Source organism: Vidua chalybeata, chromosome 5, assembly GCF_026979565.1.
Source record: "Vidua chalybeata isolate OUT-0048 chromosome 5, bVidCha1 merged haplotype, whole genome shotgun sequence".
Classification (NCBI taxonomy): Eukaryota; Metazoa; Chordata; class Aves; order Passeriformes; family Viduidae; genus Vidua; species Vidua chalybeata.
Genome location: NC_071534.1, coordinates 69,737,510 through 69,759,996, shown reverse-complemented (window position 1 = coordinate 69,759,996; position 22,487 = coordinate 69,737,510). Strand labels below are relative to the sequence as shown.

The 22,487-nt window shown below is 48.1% G+C and overlaps 1 protein-coding gene across 1 annotated transcript in view; it reads left to right on the top strand.

Annotated features, from left to right (window-relative positions):
• Positions 1-22,487, top strand: part of PLXNA4 (plexin A4) — a 440,787-nt gene that overhangs the window by 350,882 nt on the left and 67,418 nt on the right. The window contains exons 10-14 of the mRNA XM_053942305.1: positions 4,934-5,134; positions 13,508-13,604; positions 16,552-16,742; positions 21,588-21,739; positions 22,350-22,467. Coding sequence (XP_053798280.1) covers positions 4,934-5,134; positions 13,508-13,604; positions 16,552-16,742; positions 21,588-21,739; positions 22,350-22,467 — 759 coding nt within the window. The remainder of the gene's footprint in view (positions 1-4,933; positions 5,135-13,507; positions 13,605-16,551; positions 16,743-21,587; positions 21,740-22,349; positions 22,468-22,487) is intronic.

Sequence of the window (22,487 nt, the reverse complement as noted above, 5' to 3'; positions counted from 1 at the left end):
ATAATAATGTAAACACAGCGTGGACTGTAACTCACCCCTTCTCCTCCTGCACTGGGGATGGAGTGCTTCTTGCTGCTTCCTTCTCCAGATTATCCAGGATCGGGGAAGCTGTGCAGGAGTTTAAAAGGAACCAGCCTGGCAGCCCTGGAGCCCTGGGTTTGCAGCAGTACAGGGTGGTGACCCTGTGTGATCGTGCAGAGGTGTGAGAAACAACTTCAGGAAACAAATTCCAGGCAGTCCCTGCTGCCTCTCATTTGTAAACTTGCTTTTTTCCTGTGTTTTAGCCAGGTGAAATTTGATTTCTCCAAAGTCAATGCAAGGTTAAGGGTTTTTTGCCTCTCTTTTGCCTGTTTTCCCTCTCCTTTTTCTCATTCCTTGCCTTCCTTTTCTTTCTCTTTCCTTGGTCTGTTTTCGTTTTGATGAGTTTTTTTTTTTTTAATCTATTTTAATTTACAGAGCATCCAGATGCTGTGGTCTAGATATGTCTATAAAAAACCCAATCCCTGCCTCTCAACTCTTACCCTCTTGACTTGATTACAGCAGAGTGGGCGGGTAAAAGCCAGAGGGAACACAGAGAAAACAGAACATTGCAGCTCGGCAGAGCAGATGAACAAAAGATGTATTTATTTACGTAATATCTGAGTAAATAACATTCTGAGTTTCATTCCCCAAAGGCCCTGAGTGAGTCAGTCTTGGTCACTGCTTAGATTCACCATGTGGTCATTTTTTTAAGGCAAGATGCCTTGGATAAGGCACAAAGATGGTTGCTGGATGAGGGATATTGAAAGGAAAGTCTTAAAAAAAACCCTGTAAAGTTGAGGATAAAGAAATGGATTTTAATGGCAGAAGAAAAGAGGAACTGGATGCTTTGAGTAATGATGGAATTAGTGCTGGAATGAAGTAAAGAAGGAGCAATGAAGGAATTTGTGGTCTGTTCCTGAATGGAGGTGACTCCTACTCTTATGGGAAAGGAAGGGTGAAAACCCATTGCCAAAGGTTGAGTTTATATGGGCAGTGGTGCTCCCAACGCCCTCAGCATTAGGTGAGCTTTTGTTTCCTTCCATAGAAAGTGGAGATCCAGCCAATGCTGCCAGGGATCATGAGGGAGGAGTATGAAGGAAAAGCTGGAAAGGTTCTTCTGCCCTCTGGGGTTTGTATTGGTCTTAAATCAGCCAGAATTATAGATTATGCCTCACTTTCTTGTGCTGAGTAGCTGCAGGGAGCCTTAATGCTGGTGTGCCATGTATGGTAGAACCATTGAACCCTGTGCAATATCCCAAGGCTGTGAAACATCCCGACATGCCTTTTCCTAGGAGAGGAGCTCGGGGTATTTGATCAGTCTCCAGCCTATACTGGGAAACAGCACAGTGAAACCTCCGTGAAATCATAACTCTGGATGTATGAAGCACCCCAAAGAAACCAAACTAATTAGTTCAGGGCTAAGACCACACGGCCTCAGAGAAGCCTCCTCGTCCTCTTTAGCAGCATCCTCACGATGGCTCTCACTGGAGACCAGCTTGGGCTCAGTTCTGATGAAGGCCATAACACACATGTGAGGGAAAAGGTCCTCATATTTCTGAGACTTTATTATTCCTGCAAGCTACAACAAAACACATTTGCAGGCGCTCTATGAGGAGTTATAAATAAAGAAAATTAAACTACCATCGACCCAATGAGTACAGCTCATTTCGTGCAGTGTTTTCACTGCAAAAGCTCTCTGACTTGGTAATTGGCAAAATTTTGGTGATGTGAGGTGTGCATCACTGCTGATACCAGTAATTGGCAGGGGTGAAGGATATTATTTTAAATGGACTGACTCATTTGAAAGCATTCAAGAACTGGAATGAAGCTACACACACAAAATGAATCAACAATGATTCTCTGGATTGGGAACCAGCTCCCCTTAGAGTCAGGCAAAAGATTTAATTTATTATATATCAAAGGCAAAAAGTGATGGGATTGTGCCTGTCCTTGGTGCAGTTTTTGGCAGTCTACAATTTTGCTTCCCCTACATCCTGTGAAAACTGTAATTTTCCAACCTAGGTGATGTCCATAGCAAAGGGTGAAGAGAAGGGTGAAGAGAAAGTGTCTCCACTGCAAGATGTCCAAAATAACTCTTTCTTACAAAGCCTTCTGCTTGGCTCTCCTCTGGTCAGCTTGATGTTTTACCCTCAAAAATACAAACCTGGCCAGGCACCCAAAGCTTGACACAGACTGCAAAATGAGTTCTGTGTTTGAATCTGAACCCAGAGCCTGGTCCAAGCTCTGAGGTTTTATGCAGTACATCACCCAATGAAATTGCCTTTTCCCCTCCCCGTTTCAATTAGAAAGAACATTAGGTCAATCAGATAAAGCCACATTGGGAGGATTTCCTCTTTATGGCGCTTGCCTCTTCAATTATCTATAATGAACTTCCTCACAGCACTGCAAAGCTTTTTATATGCAAACGAACCCTGTTTTGGGGCTGCCTCAATCACGGCTTGTTAATGAACTTGAAACAAGTGTTATCGGAAAGGTTACAGCACCAGTGGTGGAGGGGGGACAGGATAAAGCCACACAAGAAAGACCAGGCTGAAGAGCTGGGATTGGCCTGCAGGTACCAGAGTGGACTATCTCCAGCCTCCATCCCACAGCCCCCATCAGAGGCTTTTTCTCTGTGACACACATCAAGTGAAATGCCCGCTCCTGGGAAACGGCTGCTCGGCGGCAGATAGGGCTTTCCCACCCTCCTGCCCCACTGATTCCCTCTGCCAGTGCATCTCTCTCTCAACTCCTGGAGCTGGGGAGGAAAAAAAAAAAAAACAAAAAAACAAGGAAAAGCTGCTGCCAATGTCTTTCCTTGTGCCAGGAGAAAGAGAGAGAGCTGAGGCAGAGGCCCCAGGACATGTTGTGCAGGTGATGGAGAAGGGTCAGGGGTGTTGAAGACATAAGGTCCCAAATGGTGTTTGCATGTGGTGTCTGCTGGTGTGATCAGTACTGAAAACTCATCTAATATAGCCTAGATCACCTCCTTCTTCTGCCCTCTGGGGTTTTTATTGGTCTTAAATCAGACAGAATTATAGATTATGCCTCACTTTCTTGCGCTGAGCAGGGAGCCTTAATGCTGGTTTGTCATGGTATGGTAGAACCATTGAACCCAAGCTTGGAAAGACTTTCCAGATGATTAAGCCTTGCTCTTTTATCAAGAAAAATGCTTCAGTGACACTTTACCCATTGTGTTTCAGCATTAGGAGTTCCCTGGAGAGGTTCCATCACAGAACAGAACAGCAGCGAGGACAGGGATTGCTGGAACAGGGTGTAGCTCCTCAATCCTCCCCCCCAAGAGTGCAGAGCGTGACAGTGACAAAGCTCATCCCTGCATTGCAGTACCCCATGGGTTTTCCACCTCCAACCCTTCCTCCTTCCAGCCAGGTTAATGGGATGGCCTATTGAGCCTTGGCAGCACACATCAAGCCAGGCCTTGTGTCAGATTATCTCAGGCAAAGAGCCACTGGATCCAAGGTGGTTCAGCTCCACCCAGCTCCAGTGGGTGTGCTTGGCTGTCCTGGTTTTTGTGCCAGCCTGGACAAGCCCAGTTGAAGCCCATCAGTGACTCTCTGTTACTTCCACCATGAGCATCACCCTGTAAATGCAGATGAAAAATCATCTGTCAGGCCCCTCAGTCTGGCACCCCCTTAGGACAGACCCTCAGATCCTCTTTGGGACTGGGGAAGGTTCTGGACTTCACTGCAGGGATGCATTGGGTGGTTACGGGATTTTCTCCCTGCCCCTGGCCAGGGATGAGCTCACATCCTCCATGTGATGATTGTTGGCTCTCATAATTCTGTCCCTGGTTGGTGTAGCAACAGCTGTTACACATCTGATCCATTTCCTTATCTCCCTCAACTCTTTGCTTCAGTAAGATGCTCCCACCCTCTGCTCTAACAAGATCCCAGGCTCTCAATGAGCCATAAATTTTACTTTTGAACCCTTCAGTCCCTTTCCCTACTTTTCTGCCCCAAATCAGTAATTTTCCTCCTGCCCTCACCCCCAGTTCCCTGTCTCTGCTGGAACCACCTGGACCTGGCTTTAATTTTGGACAGCACAGGCAAAGAATGCAGTAATTTCCTAAAGAGCTGATATTGCCACAGAATCCATGAAAGGGACATCTTGCAGTTGTCTGACTGCATTATGAAGAAGCAGAGCATGGCCACTCTGACTAATTAAGCTGTGCTAATTAATGAAACTTTAAATGCAGCCACCTGCTAGGTAGCTTTGGGTGCCCAGGGCTCACCTGTGTGAGGGACCCATGAAGAGGCACCATATTAGCAACACCCACTTGGCATTTCTCCTTTTGTGAGCCAGTGGAAAGCTTTTCCAAGGGATCTCCATGCTTTTTGTGACAGTTATTTCTTGGCAGCTGGGTCTAGACCTCCGTAATGAATATTTTGTCCTCTTCTGAGCCAAAATAAATTCTCTTTTTAACAGCCCCGACTCCATAGTTTCCAACAGGTCTTGCTGGAGCTGTGCCTTTTGTACAGCGGTGTGTTGGCTGTTGGGAACTGAGGAATTGTGCTCAGATTTTGGCTTTATTCACTTTTATCATGGCATTGTGACTGGGTTAAGTCTGTGGAGAAAACATGATTGCTTTTCTATTACCCGAATAAACAGAGCAGGTATGAAAAAGCACCAGCGGTGGCTTCCCTGGGTCCTGGAGGCTGAAATAAGCCAGGGAGATAGGAAAGGAAAGGTCTGCGAAAGCAATCCTTCCTCACCTGTTTATCTGAACCTTCCCAGGGTTGCTCCTTGAATAGCTCTGTAATAAACCAAGGCCCAGGGAGTTGCAAAGGCTTTGTAATCAGGCGAACTGAGAAGGCTGGGAAGCACCACAGGACTTTTCCTGAGGCTGGGAAACCCACGTGCTGACTTGGTGAGGTGTCTGCTCTCTCCCCAGGACTGTCCCCAGCTGCTGCAGGCCGAGAAGATCCTGGTGCCCGTGGAGGTGATCAAACCCATCACGCTGAAGGCCAAGAACCTGCCCCAGCCACAGTCGGGCCAGCGGGGCTACGAGTGCATCCTGAACATCCAGGGCAGCGAGCAGAGGGTGCCAGCCTTGAGGTTCAACAGCTCCAGCGTGCAGTGCCAGAACACCTCGGTGAGCTGCAGAGGGACACACGTGCCCACAGCACTGTCCCCAAGGGGGTTTGGGGTCATGTCACAGCCTTTCTTTCCTAATTGAGGGCGCTGGAGTTGTTTATACTCTGGAGGAAAGAAGGCTCAAGGGAGATTCATTGCTCTCTAGAACCAGCTGGAGGTTGTGGTGAGGTTGGGGTCTGGCTTTTCTCCCAGGCAGCCGGTGACAGGACGAGGGGAAATGGCCTCAAGTTGTGCCAGGGGAGGTTCAGGTTGGATATTAAGAAAAATTTCTTCACTGGAAGAGTGGTTAAACATTGAAATAGGATGAAGGCAGTGGTGGAGTAACCAGCCCTGGAAGAGCTCAAATGAGGTGTAGATTTCACGATCTGGTCTAGTGGGCACAGGGATGTTCAGTCAAAGGCTGGACTTGGTGATCTTGGAGGCCTTTTCCAGCTTTCATGATTCTGTGGTTCCAAACAGAGGCAGGAAAAGGTTGGCTGGTAGCTTGAAACTGCCCTTTTTTCTCCTTGGGCTGGCTGGTGCCACCACTCAGTTGTTGCTTCTGCCCCTGGATCCCCTCCTCAGGCTGGGCTGGAACACCTCAGCTGTGACCCACAGGCTGTAATATCAGCTTAACCTGCTCATAGCCCCACAAAAAGGGCTTCCAGGGGGACAGGTGTTGATGTCAACGTGAGAGTGAAGGTTATTTTGGGGGAGTTCGATGATAAAACCCCATATAAAGAGTCTGACACATGCCAGCATGTAATGGGTCAGGAAAAAGGTGAGAACACAGAATCCCAGAATGGGTTGGGTTGAAAGGGACCTTGAAGATCATCCAGTTCCAACCCCCTGCGTGGGCAGGGACACCTTGCACTGCACCAGGTTGCACCAAATCCCGTCTAACCTGGCCTTAGGCTGAGTCAGACCTTCCTCCAGCCCTCACATGCCCTTTGAGCAGTCTCTCTGTCCACCTCCACTTCCCCACCTGAAGTGCAGGACCTGTGACTCTCCTTGCAAGGAACCTGTGTGAGTCATGACAGTGCTGCCACCACAGCAGTGCCACTTTTGGGGACAAACCCAGTCAGCTGCCAGCAGCCAGGAGCTGTGCCCACGTGCAGTGGAGGCCTCTCCTTCTCCAGAGGTTTCTCCACCAGACCCCTGTCTCCAGGATATGCATTGAGTCGTTTTCATTGCTGCTCCTGTGAGATGATTTATTAGTCAAAGAGCTAATTACAGGCTTTAGCCACTTCACTGCAGCTCTGCCACTCCACGCTGGGCAGTGCTTGTCACAACATATTCTGCTGCATTAAGCAGGGTTGAAGACTACAGGCAGTTCACACATTTTACATCTGTTGCAAACAAGCAACTTCCCAGCCGATGCTCTTTTATTTGTTCCTTTGTCTCCCTCCCTCCCTCCCTCCCATCTCTCCCCGATTTTCATTACTGGTTAATGACCTGTGAGCATTCAGATTTCAGGTTAAAAATGGACGGATTGGGAAGTTAAGAGGGCATGCACATTTCCTTTAAAGTATTATTTTAAAATGGTGGAAGCTAAGGGGGAATTGTATGGTGGTGGGCAGAGATTATATCTGTCCAAAGAGTCTTAGCAGGCAAGACAGACCTTTAATGACCCTCTAGAGTCACGAATTCTCTGACACACCTAGGCATTCCAGTGAATTATCTCATTTAAAGAGCATTTTAAGCATATTTGGGCTGAGCAGGAAAGTAACTTCAGCCAGCCTCAGCATCCCACTTTGCAGAACCCAATAAAAGACTGGTTTTGACAGGTAATGGTGATTATTCCCACACTACCTGCATGCTCCAAGAAATTGCCAGTGCCTGGGACCGGAGAAGTGGGGTTTGATGAGTCCCCAGATGGATTTGCTCATAGGATGCCTGAGTGCTGTGACTGCACCATTTTGACTTTAATGTCTGTTTTCCTAAGCCAGAACACTCAAGGCTCTGCCAGAGCTGCAGAGGGTGGCAGGGCTGGGCCTCAGGCTGGTGCCAAGGCACTCCTTGACCTTACTGCTGAGTGTTGTCTGCAGGATGCTTGTCCTGTGTTTTGTGGTGGCCCAGGTGGATCTCTTCTTCAGGGAGAAAGGCTCATTTGGGAACAAAATCAACTCTTTTCTACCCTGTTTCTTCTTCTTCTCTCCCTCTGCCCTCCCCTTTCCCTCTCCCTTGCTTTCCTCCTTTTTCCTTCTTTTTGCTTCCCTTGTCTTTCCTTTCCTCCCCTTTCCTTCTCTTGTCTTTCCTTTCCACCCCTTTTCTTCCCCTTCCTTTTGAAGGAGCTTTGATTCTCTGATTTGAAGTCTTTCTTTTTTTTTTTTTTTTTTTTTCCCTGAAAAATGTTATTTCATTGTTGCTTGGAATTTGCCAGACACTGAGAGAAAGAGATGTGGAAGGGAGAGACAGACAAAAGAAAGCAGCATTCAGAGGGATACAAAAAGGCAGCAGAGAAGCCCTGGCTGTTTGAGCAGGTGGCAGAGGACACAGACAATAGGGAAGGAGTGCTGGAGATCTGTCTCCATCATGATTATTTCCTTCCCTGCCAGAATTAGCATTCAGGCAGGAGCCCCTGCAACACAATGAGCCTCTGCTCCGGGGGTCACCTGGCTTTGGAAAGAAGCTGTCTGAGCCTGTTTGCAAATCGAACCAACCCCCTCTGACAGAGCTTTTTTACTCAGCAGAGTTGCTGGAGGAGGCACTGAAAGTAGCACCTGCATTGCAGGCTTGGAGAAGGTCCAGGGGAGGGTGGGAGGATGTGCTGTGGTGGTGTGTCCCTGAAGGGATGCTGTCCTGCCAGCAGATCCTTCTGTTGGTGCTGCATGCTAGACTAAGCCATCAACAGTCCTGCCTTGTTTTCCAGCAGGAGCCCCAAGATCTGCCCCCTCCCATCTCACACGAGGCACCCAGGAGCTCAAGTTTGCCTCTGGCAGAAAAAACCTGCAAAACTCGGGATTTTTCCTACTTTCACATGGGATAGAATCAGGGAAAGAGCCTTAACTTTTGCTCTGCATTCCCTGATCCCTCAAGATTTACACCAGGGATCAGAGCCAGCTTAAGCACCTTTTCTAAGTGGCTCCAACTTCAGTCAAAGATGCTCTAAGGACACCCAGGTGTGAGCAGTCTGTCTGTCAGTGATGCCACATCCAGCACGGATGATCCCTGGGTGCTCAGCCCAGTCAGGAGCCAGATCTGCCTCTCTCCCTGTCTTTCCCAGAGATATTTCATTTGATAACAGCAATAAGTCTCTGCAGGCGGCACCATTCGGGACAATTATTGTTCTTGTCAAGTGGTTTGAGTCTCTCAGCTCTGGGCTTTGTCCTCTGTCACACCACCCAAGGCACACAATTATCACTCAGAGGGACCCTTCCTGACATTCCTTATTGCACATGTGATAGCTCTGCCAACAGCCTGGACATGGAGGGATGGGAGGCGATGAAAAGCAGGGGAGCTAAGGAGACCTATAAATAAGGAAGTAAAAATGTCAGCAGGAAGGGCTGAAATTGCTGGATGTATCAGGGCAGAGTGCAATCTTCCCAGTGGGAAGCAATGGGAGCCCCAGCACTTGCAATCAGCCCAGAATTATCAGCCTTTGGCATGAGGAAGAGGGAGATGGGGAGGGCTGACCCACCTGAGCGTGCCATGATCGGTGCCATTACCTGCTCCAGTAATGGAGCAGGAACCACATCCTTGCTTGGTTCCTGCCCACCCCTGGCCTTGGCACGCCCTGGTTCCCATCAGCAAAATCCCTGCTGATGATTTTGTCCTGAATCCTTCACAGCTCTGCGTGCTGTGAGACCTGAGGTGGTGCAGCTGAAAGCGCTGTGTGGCTTAGGGACAGGAGAGCAAGTCAGTTCTATTTGTCACATCATTGCACTTCAGCAAGAGATCTCAGTGGCATTTGACTCTGTGGTGTGGCTCACAGTGAAGGGAGTGATAAAAAAAAAATCCAATAAAAAGCAGAGCTGAGAAAAAAATGAGGAGCTATTCACAGAAATGCTGGGAAAACACAGTTTTGGGTGGCCAAAAGACAAGCACAGGGCTGTGAGTTGTAGAATCAGGGAATGATTTGGGTTGGAAGGGATCTTAAAGATCATCTAGTTCCAAACCTCCCACCGGCAATGTCACCCTCGTGCATCCACTCCTCTAATTATTATTTATCTACATTTAAATGAAAGAGAAACCCAAATAATCACATGGACTCTGTTGGCCTGGGTGATACCCAGTGATAAAAATTCAGTCTCAGCTCTGGGAAGCAAAGGATCCAAGGAAACAGAATGACAGTGAGCAAGAAGTTTTCTGCCTTTTTATGGCTGGAAAATTGAGGCAAAGAATGATTAAATGGTTTCCACAGGATCGTGCAAGGGGTTGGTGGCAGGGCCAGGTACAGGAATTGACCCCTGGATTTGAGCTCTAATCATAAAAGTGGTGTCAGAGAAACCAACACAAAAATTCTGCTAAAATTCTGCAGAAGTTTCCCCACTATTGGACATGTTTGAGGTACAAAGGGGAAATACCATGAAACCACTATGGATATAGCATCCTAAGTGTGCTCAAGCCAAATTACCAAAGGGCAGGATGCTGCAAGTGGTCAGGCATGGATATGGATTTGCACAAACTGAGGGAGTATCTGATACTAATGGAGGGTTTAAAAGGCAAAAAAAAAAAAAAAGGATACTTGTGAGTTCCAAACATTGCTCTTGTGATTTACAGCAACTCCTTCTAGTAGCTTTTTGGTATTTCCTGAAGAGAGCCAGTCTGTGTTCCAGACAGCACGGCCTTTTCTTCTCAGTCAGGTCCGCAAATTGCCCATAATTTTCTGCTTTGATGAGATTATTGTGATTAGAATCCAGACTGGTCAGACTTAGGGGCCAGATTTACATCTTCTGGGATGCCTTGCCTGTGTTGGAGGCAGTTGTGCCAGGAAAAATGGAGAGACAAGCCCTGATGGAATGAGCACTTCTCAGGAGTGTCCGGGAAGCTCTGATCTCCTGGAGATCGATGCTCCAGCCCTTTCTTCTCCCCTGAAACACGTTTCCATCTTATTGTCATGGCTGAGCGAGTCCTTTTCAAAGACTCCCGTTGAGTTCAGTGGGCTTTGAAGAGGGGTCACAATGAGTGAGCAGCTCCTGTGGTCTGAGGAGGACGGAGCATTTCCTCATGGCTCCTTTGCAAATTGCTCTGCTTCGCTGCCGTGCAGCCCACGCAGCGTCGGATGGGGTGGGGCAGGGGCAGTGTGAGCATCCTCGTCCCAGCTGGCTTCATCCTGGGAGCTCTTCCATGGGATTTATCCCCTCACATCCCTTTCCAGGTCTGCATCAAGACTGCTGGGTTAAAAAGTCTAATATGTGGTTGCCCCTGGTGCTGCAGACAGATAAGATCTAAAATCCCAGCTGAGCTCCTGCTGCTGGCGCTGGGATCTTCCATGGGAAGAAAGGCTCCAGGAGATTCCAGCTGCCTGTCCCTTGGCAGCCCTGCCTAGGCTCTGCTTCCAGCTAAATCCCAAAACACACACGAGGCCCTGGTGAGGCCCTTTCTAAGACTCATCTTCTGACTTCAGGATGCCCAGTTATTCCGTATATATCCCATTTTCCATTCCCAATCAGCGTTTTCAAAGTGCTGTGCAAAGCAGGTGTTCCAAGTGGCAGAAGTTTAATTATTCACCACTCTTCAGGCACTCTGCTTCCCATTCCTGTCTCCCCATCCTTGCTCCCAGCTCTTCAGAGATGGGAACAGCCAGTGGTGTGAGTCCAGACAGCTCTGCATCATCTTGGATCTTGCTGGCAGTGACACCCAAAATTGTCACAAAAATGCAAATCCTGAATGAGACTGGAGGGACCTGGCTCACCTGGGCTGCTCTTTCCCTCCATGGAAACCACAAATACCCATAAATTCCCTACAACTGGATCATAATCACAGCATTTTGCAGATAAATGGCTAATTGTGTTTAGTCTGTGCAAAGAGGAATTACTGTGCAAGCAGCTCCCACTCTGCTGTAATGGACAGAAATCACCAGTTACCATTTACTCCTCAATTATACAGCAATTAATGGATCCAGGAAAACATACCTGCAAAGCTCAGAGCTTTGGCATCTCTGTGGATAACCACAAGAGGAGTTTAAGGGATGGGGGACTCTTTAGTGACTTTTTTGGCCCAGACAAACCAGCTTGCTGAGTTATATCTCACCTTGTAGTGGGGAAAATATTTTCCTTTCAAAGTGGGACTTTGCCCCGCTGTAGATCCCAGTGCAGTGGGAGATCCCTGCTCTTAGGAAGGTAAATCCTATTGTGCACTGTGCTCAGCGATAGTAGCAGATACAAAATGTTTCTCCCCTTCTTTCTTGCTCCCTTCTTTCCTTTAATCAACCATCTCCTCTCCCACCGTGAACCTTTTTGCCTTTTGGTGAGGTGTTGGGTAGAAGCTGCTGATGGAGGTGGGCAGTGGGAGCTGAGGGGCAGCGGGGTGAACCCTGGCTGAACTGGCTTGAGATAAATCAAAATCTAGGTGGAAAAAAAGCACTCAGCACCACGTGGAGAGGGCCTCCAGAGAGCAGCTTCCATTTCCTTCCTTAGGGTCACCTTTATGTGCCTTGACTGCCCCTGACAAGCGTTTGTTTAAATCTGTCCAACCTTCTCAGAAGTTTTTTGAGGCATTTTAAGACATATTTTCTGGAAACTGGATACTCCTTGCTCCAGCTGAAGCCTTTCTGGTTCCGAGTAGGGAAAAGTGATTGCCTCCTGGGGTTTACACATGTAACAAACTCTATCTGCTCCATCCCCAAAGGAGAATTGTTTGGGTTTTGGCAGCAATATGGCATTGTTGATTTACAGTCTGTTCATGATCTCCAGCAGTCCCCAGACCCTCTCCTGCAGCACTGCCCAGCCACTCCAATTTCAGGGTTGCTTGCATCAATTCCTCCTACTGAGAAAATAGTCCCCATTTGCCAGCATTGAATTTCATTCAGTTGATTTTGGCCCAGTTCTACGATTTATCAAGTTTGTTTTGAATTCTTAACCCTGCTGTTGGAGGTTCTTACACTCCCTCCAGAACAGTGTCATGAAATCATCCAAGTCAGTAGTGAAAATACCGAGTGAAGCCAGACTCAGGACAATATTCCTTTTGAAACACCCTTCCAGCTTGACATGGAATTATCTGATTTTTTTTTTTTTTTTGTTTTTTTTGTTTTTTTTTTTTTTTTTGTTTAATAGTTTTTGCATAAACCTTATGGTGGCTTTTCTTAGGTCATATTTCCATGGTTTGTTTATGGGGATCTGCTGTAGGATAGTAGCAAACACTCTCCTGAAATCAGGATAGATCACATCTGCTGCCTCCCCTTTATCCACAAAGTCATTAAGCCTGTCAAAAAGGAAATTAGATTGGGTTGACACAATTTGTTCTTGACAAATCTGTGCTGGCTGATTTTTATCACCTTATCATCTCGCAGGTGCTTATAAATTGATTGTTTAATAATTTGATGTACTTTCTTTCTGGGAAGCCAAGTTAGGCTGACAGGTCTATAATTACACACTGGCTCCATTTCCCCCTTTTTCAGGGGGTTTCCCTTATTTTGAGACTTTACTCAGCTTCCAAGAGTTCTTCAAAACATCCCTTGTGTAAATAACCTCACCTACTCACTCAGCACCTATGGAACACCCAGCAGAGGCACAGCTGGATGGAAGACCCAGAATGTGTAATTTACACCTCAAAGTTGCACCCAACTTGGAAAAATAGTTTTCAAAGTTGTGCTCAACAGCCGAAAAATGGATTTCAAAGTTAAAGCCCATCACATGCAAACACACATCATGGAATATTATTCTGACTGATAGGACAAGAGGGTGTGGCTTTAAGTTGAAGAAAGATTCAGATCAGATATTAGGAAGGAATTATTGGCTGTGAGGCTCTGGTTGCCCAGAGAAGCTGTGGCTGCCCCTGGATCCCTGGAATGTCCAAGGCCAGGCTGGATGGGGCTTGGAGCACCCTGGGACGGTGGAAGGTGTCCCTGCCCATGGCAAGGGGTGGCACTGGATGATCTTTAAGCTCCCTTCCATCCCTATTCTGGGATTCTATGAATGTTCATCTAATGGATACATGGGCTTTTTTGAGGGGCATGGTTGGAGCTTCACAGCTTTGGGAGCAACCTGTGGCATTCTGGCAGGTGCTGCTGATTAGGGAGGTGGGTGACAGCTCCATTTCTCTTGTTCTCCATGCTCAGCCTCAGCTGAGCTCAGCTCTTGCCCCATCCCATCCCATCCCATCCCATCCCATCCCATCCCATCCCATCCCATCCCATCCATCCCCACCTCCAGGCACTCTCTAAGTCTGGGTTTGGTTTTTTTTTTTTTTCTTCTTTTTGTTTATTTTGTTTTTCCTCTCCCACTTCTAGTACTCGTACGAAGGGATGGAGATTAACAGCCTGCCAGTGGAGCTGACAGTCGTGTGGAACGGGAATTTCAACATTGACAACCCAGCACAGAACAAAGGTAAAGAGTTATTTCAACTTGTCCTTGGAAGCGGTAACCTTAGCAACGGGCCCTCGCTCCCTACACTTAACAAAGCCGCCACTGTCTCCCCGTGCTGGCTGCTACACACTTGTTCTCTGCACTCTGCAAATTACCAATTTTTGAGTGCTTTGCGTGCCTCCCCCCCCAGCCCTCCACTTCTCTCATTCCACCTGAGAAATGCGACTCTCCCTCCCACTTGTGTTGCTCTCCCTCTCCCTTCATCGTCTCTGCCTCCCGCTTCTCCCCGCATCCTCCTCGTGTCTGGTTTTCATGCCCCTCCCTCTCCAGCTGTTTCTCCCCCTCTTTATTTCTCCTGCAGTGATGCTCTTCGAGTTAACATGCCAGGAGAGTGTTAACTTGCTCAGAGGCAATTTAGTGATGAGCAGGGGAAGGCAGAAGGGGAGCAGGAAGGCTGCAGCTCTCCAGTGGGAGAATTCTGAGCAAAACAAAATGGTAATGGTAAAAAGGATCTGAAAACCACCTGTGTTTAGCCACCGCCGATGGCCAGGTTTGGTGTGCCCCTCACAGAGGGGGCTGCACATCCAGCCACAACCCTGGGGCAGGCTGGGTGTTTCTGGAGATGGATGGTCCATCCACATCTTCTTCTTCCTTCTTGTCTTTCCACCCTGGAACCTTCCCCCCACGCAACCCCTCCCCTTGGCCGCCCTGCATTTGCAGCTCACACCTGCAGATTCTCTTCTTCTCACATCATCACCTCTCAGAAATGTCTCCCTCCCTCTCTTTACCTTGTCGTGGACACTTCCCACACCTTCTCCCACTCAATCTGTCCCCACCAGGTGCTGTCACACTGTTCCATACCCACCCTCATGCTGAGGGCTGGTGGGTGAGCTTCCCACCAACACCACGTTCAACCTGGAGAGCAACGCAGAAGGCAACTCTTCTCCCCATGGCACAACCCCATCTGCCCTTCTCCCCCTCTGAATGGCCCAAAACTGTGGCTTTTGAGGGTGAAATCCACTCAGCAAACACGACAGGCTGGAGATTCCCGCCCAGCCCTGGCACGCAGGCACAGCCTGTGTTGTGAAACTGCTGCCCTGCCTCTGCTCTGGAATTGTCTCCTTTTCTCCGAGCTGTGCCAAGGTGTTTCCAGGACACTGCTGATTTCCATGGGCCCAAACAGTGCCATGGACTGTGAGAACCTTTAACAGTGTGCCCTGGAGGTCAGAATTTGGATGCTTGCCCCAGTCCTGCTTAGTTTTGTGCTACCATAAAATCAGCACCCCTGACACAAGGTGAAACACAACAAAAATGTAAATCCTTTTCTTGGGCTGCATTGAGCTATCCTAGCTGATGTGTGAGTGAAATAAATCTCATAATCATGACGATCACGTTTTAGGACTGTTTGTGCCAGTAACATAGAGCAGGGGATGAACTCAAGAATGATCTCTAGCACCTTCTTGGGTTATTCCAAGCCAAAATGTTGCAAATAATGCCTGGGAAAAAATCTGGGAAGCAGCACTGGCTGGTGGCTATCCCAGATGAGTAATTTGGATATTATCATCATGTTTTTGGTCAGGAGGAGAGTTTAGGCATGTGTCCATAAAGATAACACATGGAGGCAATACCACATAGAGGTGACAAAGATGCACTGCCTTCACAACCAGCATTACTATGGGCTGGGCTGGGAGGCAGAAATGCAAAACTGACCCTGCTAAATTATCTACAGAGATACCCACTGGTAGCATCTCAAGCAGAACAACTCAGCAAATTTGAGGAAATCTCACAGAAAACTAAGGAAAGAGGTGTATCCCACCTGGTCTGGAAAACACTGCGTTTGACAGATGTTTTGCAGACTTTTTGGGGTACTTTTGGGTACTCTTCTTGCACCTAGCCTGGAGAAGTAAAGAGTTTCTGAGTTTTTCTTGCATTGGCCAATACTTTCTGACTTTGAGGGTATGGAGAGACAGAGCCTTTAAGCATAAATATTTCCAAAGCCTTTGAGCTTTGGGATTGTGTATAAAGACAAAAACCACTTTAGTCACCTATGGACACAGCGAAACAGAAGCACAGAGGGAAAATCTCCCAGTGTGCCCACAAATGGAGGAAAGAAAAAATGATTCTATCACCTTCATCTTCCAGGAGGAGAATTCTGCTATCAGTCTCCTGTGCAAGCCAGGCCTCAGTTTCTACATCTGTAAAATAAGGATAAATAAAATGATCTCATTTCGTAGGAGGACTTCAATATTTTTAGGTTTTATTAGAAAAAGCTCAGAGTGCTTCTAATCACTTAACAGCCCAAAATGGAGCTAAGCATTTATCACTGCTGTCTGTATTAGAGTGGAATCAACTCTGCTTCAAAGTGGGAAGCAGACTGAATTTCTGGAACAGAAGAAGGGGCAAAGGCTGGTTGTGAATCCCTGGAATCAGCCTCATAATGAACCATTCTGTATTTACTGTTATCTTTTGGGATTTCTGTCAAGTGGGAAACCTGAGTGGCATCACCTTAACACAAAATTCTGGGGAGTTTCACACCCAAGTTTAAGTTGTGGGTTGACAATGTCTAGAAAATTCTTTTAGGATGAAGTGCTGAGTCTGAGGCGTGTTGTTGGTGACACTTTATGACATTCAGTCTGAGAGGAAGGAAGGGACTGAGGCCAAATCACTGCCCAAGCACCATTTCCTCCAACCTCCTGCTTGTAGTCCCTCATCAGAATGAGAGCAGCATCCTCCCTTCTGCTCTCAGCTTCCAAAAACACCTTTGATGAAGAATGAACGAACAAATGAACTTTATTTCAAGGAGGATGTCCATGTTTCCCCCCTCACATTACTCACCCCCCTGGAGAGTTTCCATCCTGCCTCTGACACGAGCAGCCCAGAACACTTTCCCCTCTTTCTCCCACTGCCATCCCACACTCCCCTGAGCTGCCTGCATCTCTCAGGCCCTGTGTTTTTGCTGTCCCTGCAGTTCACCTGTACAAGTGCGGGGCCATGCGGGACAGCTGCGGACTCTGCCTGAAAGCCGACCCCGACTTCGAGTGTGGCTGGTGCCAGGGACAGAACCAGTGCACGCTGAAGCAGCACTGCCCAGCCCAGGACAGCCAGTGGCTGGAGCTGTCCAGCACCAAGGGCAAGTGCACCAACCCCAAGATCACGGATGTAAGTCATGGATCTGCCAGAAGCTGGGGGATTCCCTTTCCTTGGTTTGTTTTCCCAATTTGGGGTTGGGTTGGTGGTGGGGAGGTCAGGGCTGAGTTCTGCTGGGTCAGGAAAAGCCTCAGGCACTCTGGGGATGTGAGGCCATGGTGGCTTCAAAGGCAGGAGCAAAAATTTTATGTGTCTACAACCCAGGAGTGACCTTGGGTGTTGGAAGCCTGGCTGCTGGGAATTTGAGACTCTGTGTGCTGCCAGGCACTGACCCCCAAGAGAACACTGCACTGACCTGAGGCCGTGGAGAAGCTTCCAAAATGGAATGACAGAACTGGGATTGTGGGTGTGGAGTTTGGACAGAAGTGTGTGATGTCACAGGGTGGGAAACTCAGAGTTTAAGGGTTTAGAATGCAGGAATAGATAGAAAGCAAGCTGGATGTTTTGGGGCAGAGGCTGCTCCTTCTTCTTCACCTCCTTCTCCATGGCTTTGGGTGGTTTTGTGTAATTGGATAAAAAAGTCCACACTGCAGGCACAGGTGGTTGGTTATTGGGTTAAAAGTGAAAATAATTGAGGTGTCATTTCTTAATTGGGCAGTTTATCCTCAAAAGGCCTTGTAGAGAGAGAGATGGGGCTCCATTTTTAGTTTGTTAGAGTGAAGTGCTGTAGAACTCACAGTTTGTGAGACTGTAACACAGATAAGAACTAATAAACATCTGAGTCCCAACCAGAAATACCATCTCACACATTTAATCCTGACCCTGGCAAAAAAGAATCCTCACTTGGGTTAACACCCAAGGGTGTCAGAATTTCCACGATAATCCCAAACACAGACTGATGGTGTAGCCTGAGGAGCCCCAGAGCACCTGACCTGCCCCAGAAGGGCTGGCAGATGTGGCATCAGGCCCTTAGGAGAGCTTGGCCTTCTAGAGGAGCAGCTTAAGGTAAGACAAAATCCAGTGGTCGGTGTGAGGGTAAATCAGAGGAGCCCAAATGTCTCTTGGAGAAGCCTCTCTGGCCAGCCTGGCTGAGAAGGAGGTGTTGAGTGATCCCAGAGAGGCTGGAGCTTTGCTGACAGGAGATCAAGCAAGAGGGAAGGTGTAATTTATGCTTTCTGGCAACATGACATGGACAAAGCCATGCCCAGAAAAAAAAACCCCAGGAACCTCCACTGACTCCAGCAGATTAAACCCTTTTGTTTGTCCTGCCCCTGGATGATGTTGTGAAGTGAAAAAGTCTTCACAGAGCAAATAAAGCCCTGTACAGTTGTCAAGTGTCCCCTTGGAAGGTTCAAGGAGGAGGCAGGAGCAAGCCTGGAGTAGGAAAATCTGGGAAATGTCCTATTAAGATAACGAGAATGAGGGCAGGGCTGGGGGAAGGATCTGCAGAATAATGCTGTTCCCTATTGATCATGTTGACTGGGGCCAAAGGAAAAGCTGGAGGAAAGGTTCAAAAAGGAAATAAGAGAAGAGGATGACCAGAAAGACAAGGAGCAGAAGAAGGGAGAGAAGGCAGGGGAGGCAAGTCAGGCCTGAAATCTAAAGGGATTTTTATCTGCTGTCTTAGGATGCCTTTGCCATAATGCCAGGCACGTTTTCAGGGTCACTGGACAGGCAGCAGGTCAGACCTGAACTTTGAAAATCAGGGCTCCATCCCTTCCAGCTGCCTCCTCCCTTGAGCACCTCTCAGTCACCAGGCCTTACTCAACATGAGAACCCTTTCAATGTGGCCAGGGCCTGATTTACAAATGGGAAAAGTCAGGAGGGAAATGAAACAGGGAAAACGTGGGGAAATGCAAAAGATGAAAGTCCAGCCTCCACACTGGTGGTTTAATAGGAATAATTAGGTGGGTTGTTTTCCTAGAAAGCAAGAAAGGCTTTTAAAAGTTGTATTTGATTCAGATTCAAAAAGTGTGGGTGTTATGGAAGAGCCCTAAAGCAATATCTGTGCTTGAATATTTTGGGAGAACAAAGGCTGGGTTCAATCTATTTTTCCCAGGTGTTACTGAAAATAACCCCTTTCCCTGTGTTTTGATCCATCTCCCTGTCATCCAACAGCTTTCAAAGCTCTCTCTCACTTGAACTGTTGGAGGTCAGTTTATTCTGATGTTTATGGCTCATTCTGGTGTTTCCAAGGTGAAGGTCTCTACTTTACTTGGATTTATGTGAGACTGGTAATTCTGACCCCACCTGAACCACCTGAAGCTGTGAAACCAAATCCAGACAGCCAGAAAGGACAGCTACACCTGAAAATTCAACTTTGAGGTCTTGAAAATCACTTGGAGCTGAGGGAAACATTTTAATAATGTTTTCAGATTCTCAGACCTTGTGAAACAATGATGGAATTTGGTACGGGGCAGCTGATGGATGATCAACTAAAGCAGAAATCCAAAACACAAGGACCTGGGTGTGCAGAGGTTCTGAAGGTCCACCCACATTTCCCTGCCATGCTTTAACCCTAATCCTTCATCTCCAGCCTCTTTTTGAAGAGCAAATCCCTCATTCTCCACCCTACAGCTCCAGAGGGGCTGTGCTTCAAATTCTGCTGGCATTTCCTCCAACAAGTCTCTGAGCTCAAACAGATCATTGTAACACTCACTCATGAAATATTCCAGCTGCCTGCTGCAATCCTAAGTAGCTCTTGGAAGGCCTTTTTCTGAGCCATTAGCATGGAAGTAATCTCAAGTGACTGGATATATATTGCAGCTAATGGTAGGTCTGGAGCTGTGGGGTGGGAGCATCCAGAGCCTGGAGAGGAGCCAGGGCTGGATCTCTGCAGGGGAGAGGAGGAACAACACGTGTACTCACACTTGTAGGGGCACTCACAGCCCCTGCAGCACTGATCTCCCCATTTCTGTACCAGCTCTGGCATTTACAGAGCCACTCAGGGAAATTAAGGCACTTAGAGACTCGCTGAGCCACAAAAACCTCCTTTAGGAGTGACAAGCAGCAGTGGATATGAGCAGAGACTGGAAATTGGGATGCAGCTCTGGGTCTTCCAGAGGAAGCTGAGGCTTCCTGGCAGCTTTTGTTTCCCTGCCTGGATTTTCCTTTCTAAAACTGACAGGTCTTGTGCCATGTTTTTCACCTGTGATAGAACAGGCTCCTCCTCTCCTGCTGTGAAAACAACCTGGTAACACCTTCCTCTTGGTTGAATCTATGGCAGAGTTGTGAAATAGGGTTGAAAAGATTTTCAGTGTGATCCTGGGAGAATCCCAGGCCCTCCTGATTTAAGGAAATAAGTGGGTTTTGAAGCTGGCCTTCACAAATTAAATATTGCCCAGGGAAGGATTCTGTGGTGCTGTGTTGGCTTTGCTCTAGGAAGTTTCCTGTTGATGCTTTTTGAGTCACAGCAAGAATCTTTTGAAATCTTGTGCTTTAGACAGCTTTCCCTTTCCCTTTCCCTTTCCCTTTCCCTTTCCCTTTCCCTTTCCCTTTCCCTTTCCCTTTCCCTTTCCCTTTCCTTTTCGCTTTCCCCTTCCCTTTCCCTTTCCCCTTTCTTCTTTCCCTTTCTTTTTCTTTCCTGGAAAGCCACCCTGCATGCCTCCTGGTTCCCTGCAGAGTCAGAGATAAGTCACGCTCACTGAGGAGTTGGTTCACAACAACTACAATTAATATCCTAAAGTCAACATCCTAAAATTAAATATCCCCTACAGGTCCCTGGCTCTCCCTCCTTTTATTAAAGGTTGAGCCTTATAAAAATCACCCTTTGGGTGGGAATTGCACCAACCCAGGTGCTGAGAAGGGGCTGGGAGCAGCAGGGCGTGGCTGCCATCCCCAGATTCCCACCTGGCAGAGCCAGGGGCAGGTGGGTGCGGACCTGAGACGGGGAATTCCCCTTTGCCTACTGCAGGGAGAGCCGTGCCAGCCCTGGCAGATGGCAGCCGTGGCATCCTGAGCAGGCAGCAGGGAACACCCTCCGAGGGAAGTGCTTGAACCCCTCTCAAGCAGGCAGTGGCATGGCAAAGTGGGCACGGCAAGGAATTGGAAGGGCAGAATGGAGATAATTAAGGGCCAGCCCCGCGATTCTGGTGCTGCTCCAATGCTCAGGAGACAGTTCCAGTGCTGATTCCCACCTGGCTCTGGACAAGGGGGATGGAGCAAGACCCTGTGAGGATCTGCTGCAGGGCCAGGTTGGGATGCAAACACCATTCCAGCAGCCCCCAGCTTGGTTGGGATGGCTGCTCCTCTCGTGCTGACACTCAGAGGCTCCACAAATAATCTGTCCATGCTCCCTGCCCACCCTTCCAATGGCCCCAGCTCTCCCAGAGGGGAAACTGGAGCGCTTTCAGGAAGAGGTGTTGGCACAGAGCAGCTGCTGCTGCTGTCTCAGTCACCATCCACCTCCTCCACACCTAACCCAACACCCTGTTCCTGCTGTGGCTTGGCTGGGTTTTTTCCAGGTGGACATTTTCAGCTGAATTTCTGATGCATGACCATTACCTACCTCCAGAAGAGAACAAAACCTCCATGTGCTTTGGGCTGGGAATTTAGGATTTCAAGTGACTGGCTCAGCCCTTTATGTCCTTGTCTTGTTCTTTCTCCCATTTCTCTCCACCGTGTCCCTCTCCTGCCTTTCCATGGCTCACATCTACAAAGTGCAGAGCTCGGCTGCAGCTCCACAAATCCCTAGAAAAAAATCTTCTACTCACCTCTGGATGTTTTGCAAGTAGTTAAAAGGGAGTAAGTGAGGTCTGGGGCAGAAATTTGCATACTCTGAGTATCCGGAGCAGGTTTGTTCAGTATTTATATTTGTAAGTGTCCCTAGTGATCCCCCAAAAGTTGTCTGTTCTTTCATCTGACAGGATTCTGGTGCCTGGTTTGATCGTTCTCCTTTCTCTTGGCTTGTTTCCCCAGATCAACCCCGTGACGGGCCCTCGCGAGGGAGGGACCAAAGTGACCATCCGTGGGGAGAACCTGGGGCTGGAATTCCGGGATATCGCGTCCCACGTCAAAGTGGCCGGCGTGGAGTGCAAGCCCCTGGTGGAAGGGTACATCCCAGCAGAGCAGTAAGTGGGGTGTGTGGCAGAGCAAAGGCCACAGCACACCTAATGACATCCCTACCTGTAGGGCCTTCCAAGGAATCCATTCCGACCTGGGAATTAAGGGATGGAAGAGGCCGTTCCTCATGTACGGGATAATCCATTTATTTAATAATCCAGTTATTACTGTGTTTGGACTGCATAGTTAGGTGATCCTCATGGCAAATGCCCTGAAGTTATCCTGGTTTTCACCAAGCAGTCACCCCAAGGTGTTCAATTCCAGTTTGGAAGGCAGCAATCCTGAAAAGCCTCTTGCTAAATGCAGGAGAGATCATTAAACCTTAGAGCTGCCTCCACCATGCCAGGCTGGAGCTGAGAGGGATGGAGCCAGACCTCAGCCCAACATTCTTCTGTGTATTTAAGTGGATTTACACCACCTCAGCACTTGTCCCAGGCAGAAGCCACCACTTTCTAAAGAATAATGTAATCCACAATTTGAATTCTGGATGGGACAGAAGAGGGTGGATTAATCTACCATCCATCCCCCAGCACTGTGGGCTCTTTGCTCCAATTCCATCTTACCAGCGCCACCAAACCACCCCTCAAACTCTGCTCCTGGTTGGTATTTTCCCCTCAGGATCGTGTGTGAGATGGGGGAGGCCAAGCCCAGCCAGCACGCCGGATTTGTGGAAATCTGCGTGGCCGAGTGCAAGCCAGAGTTCATGGCCAGGTCTTCTCAGCTCTACTACTTCATGGTAAGTTCCTGAAAAAGTTC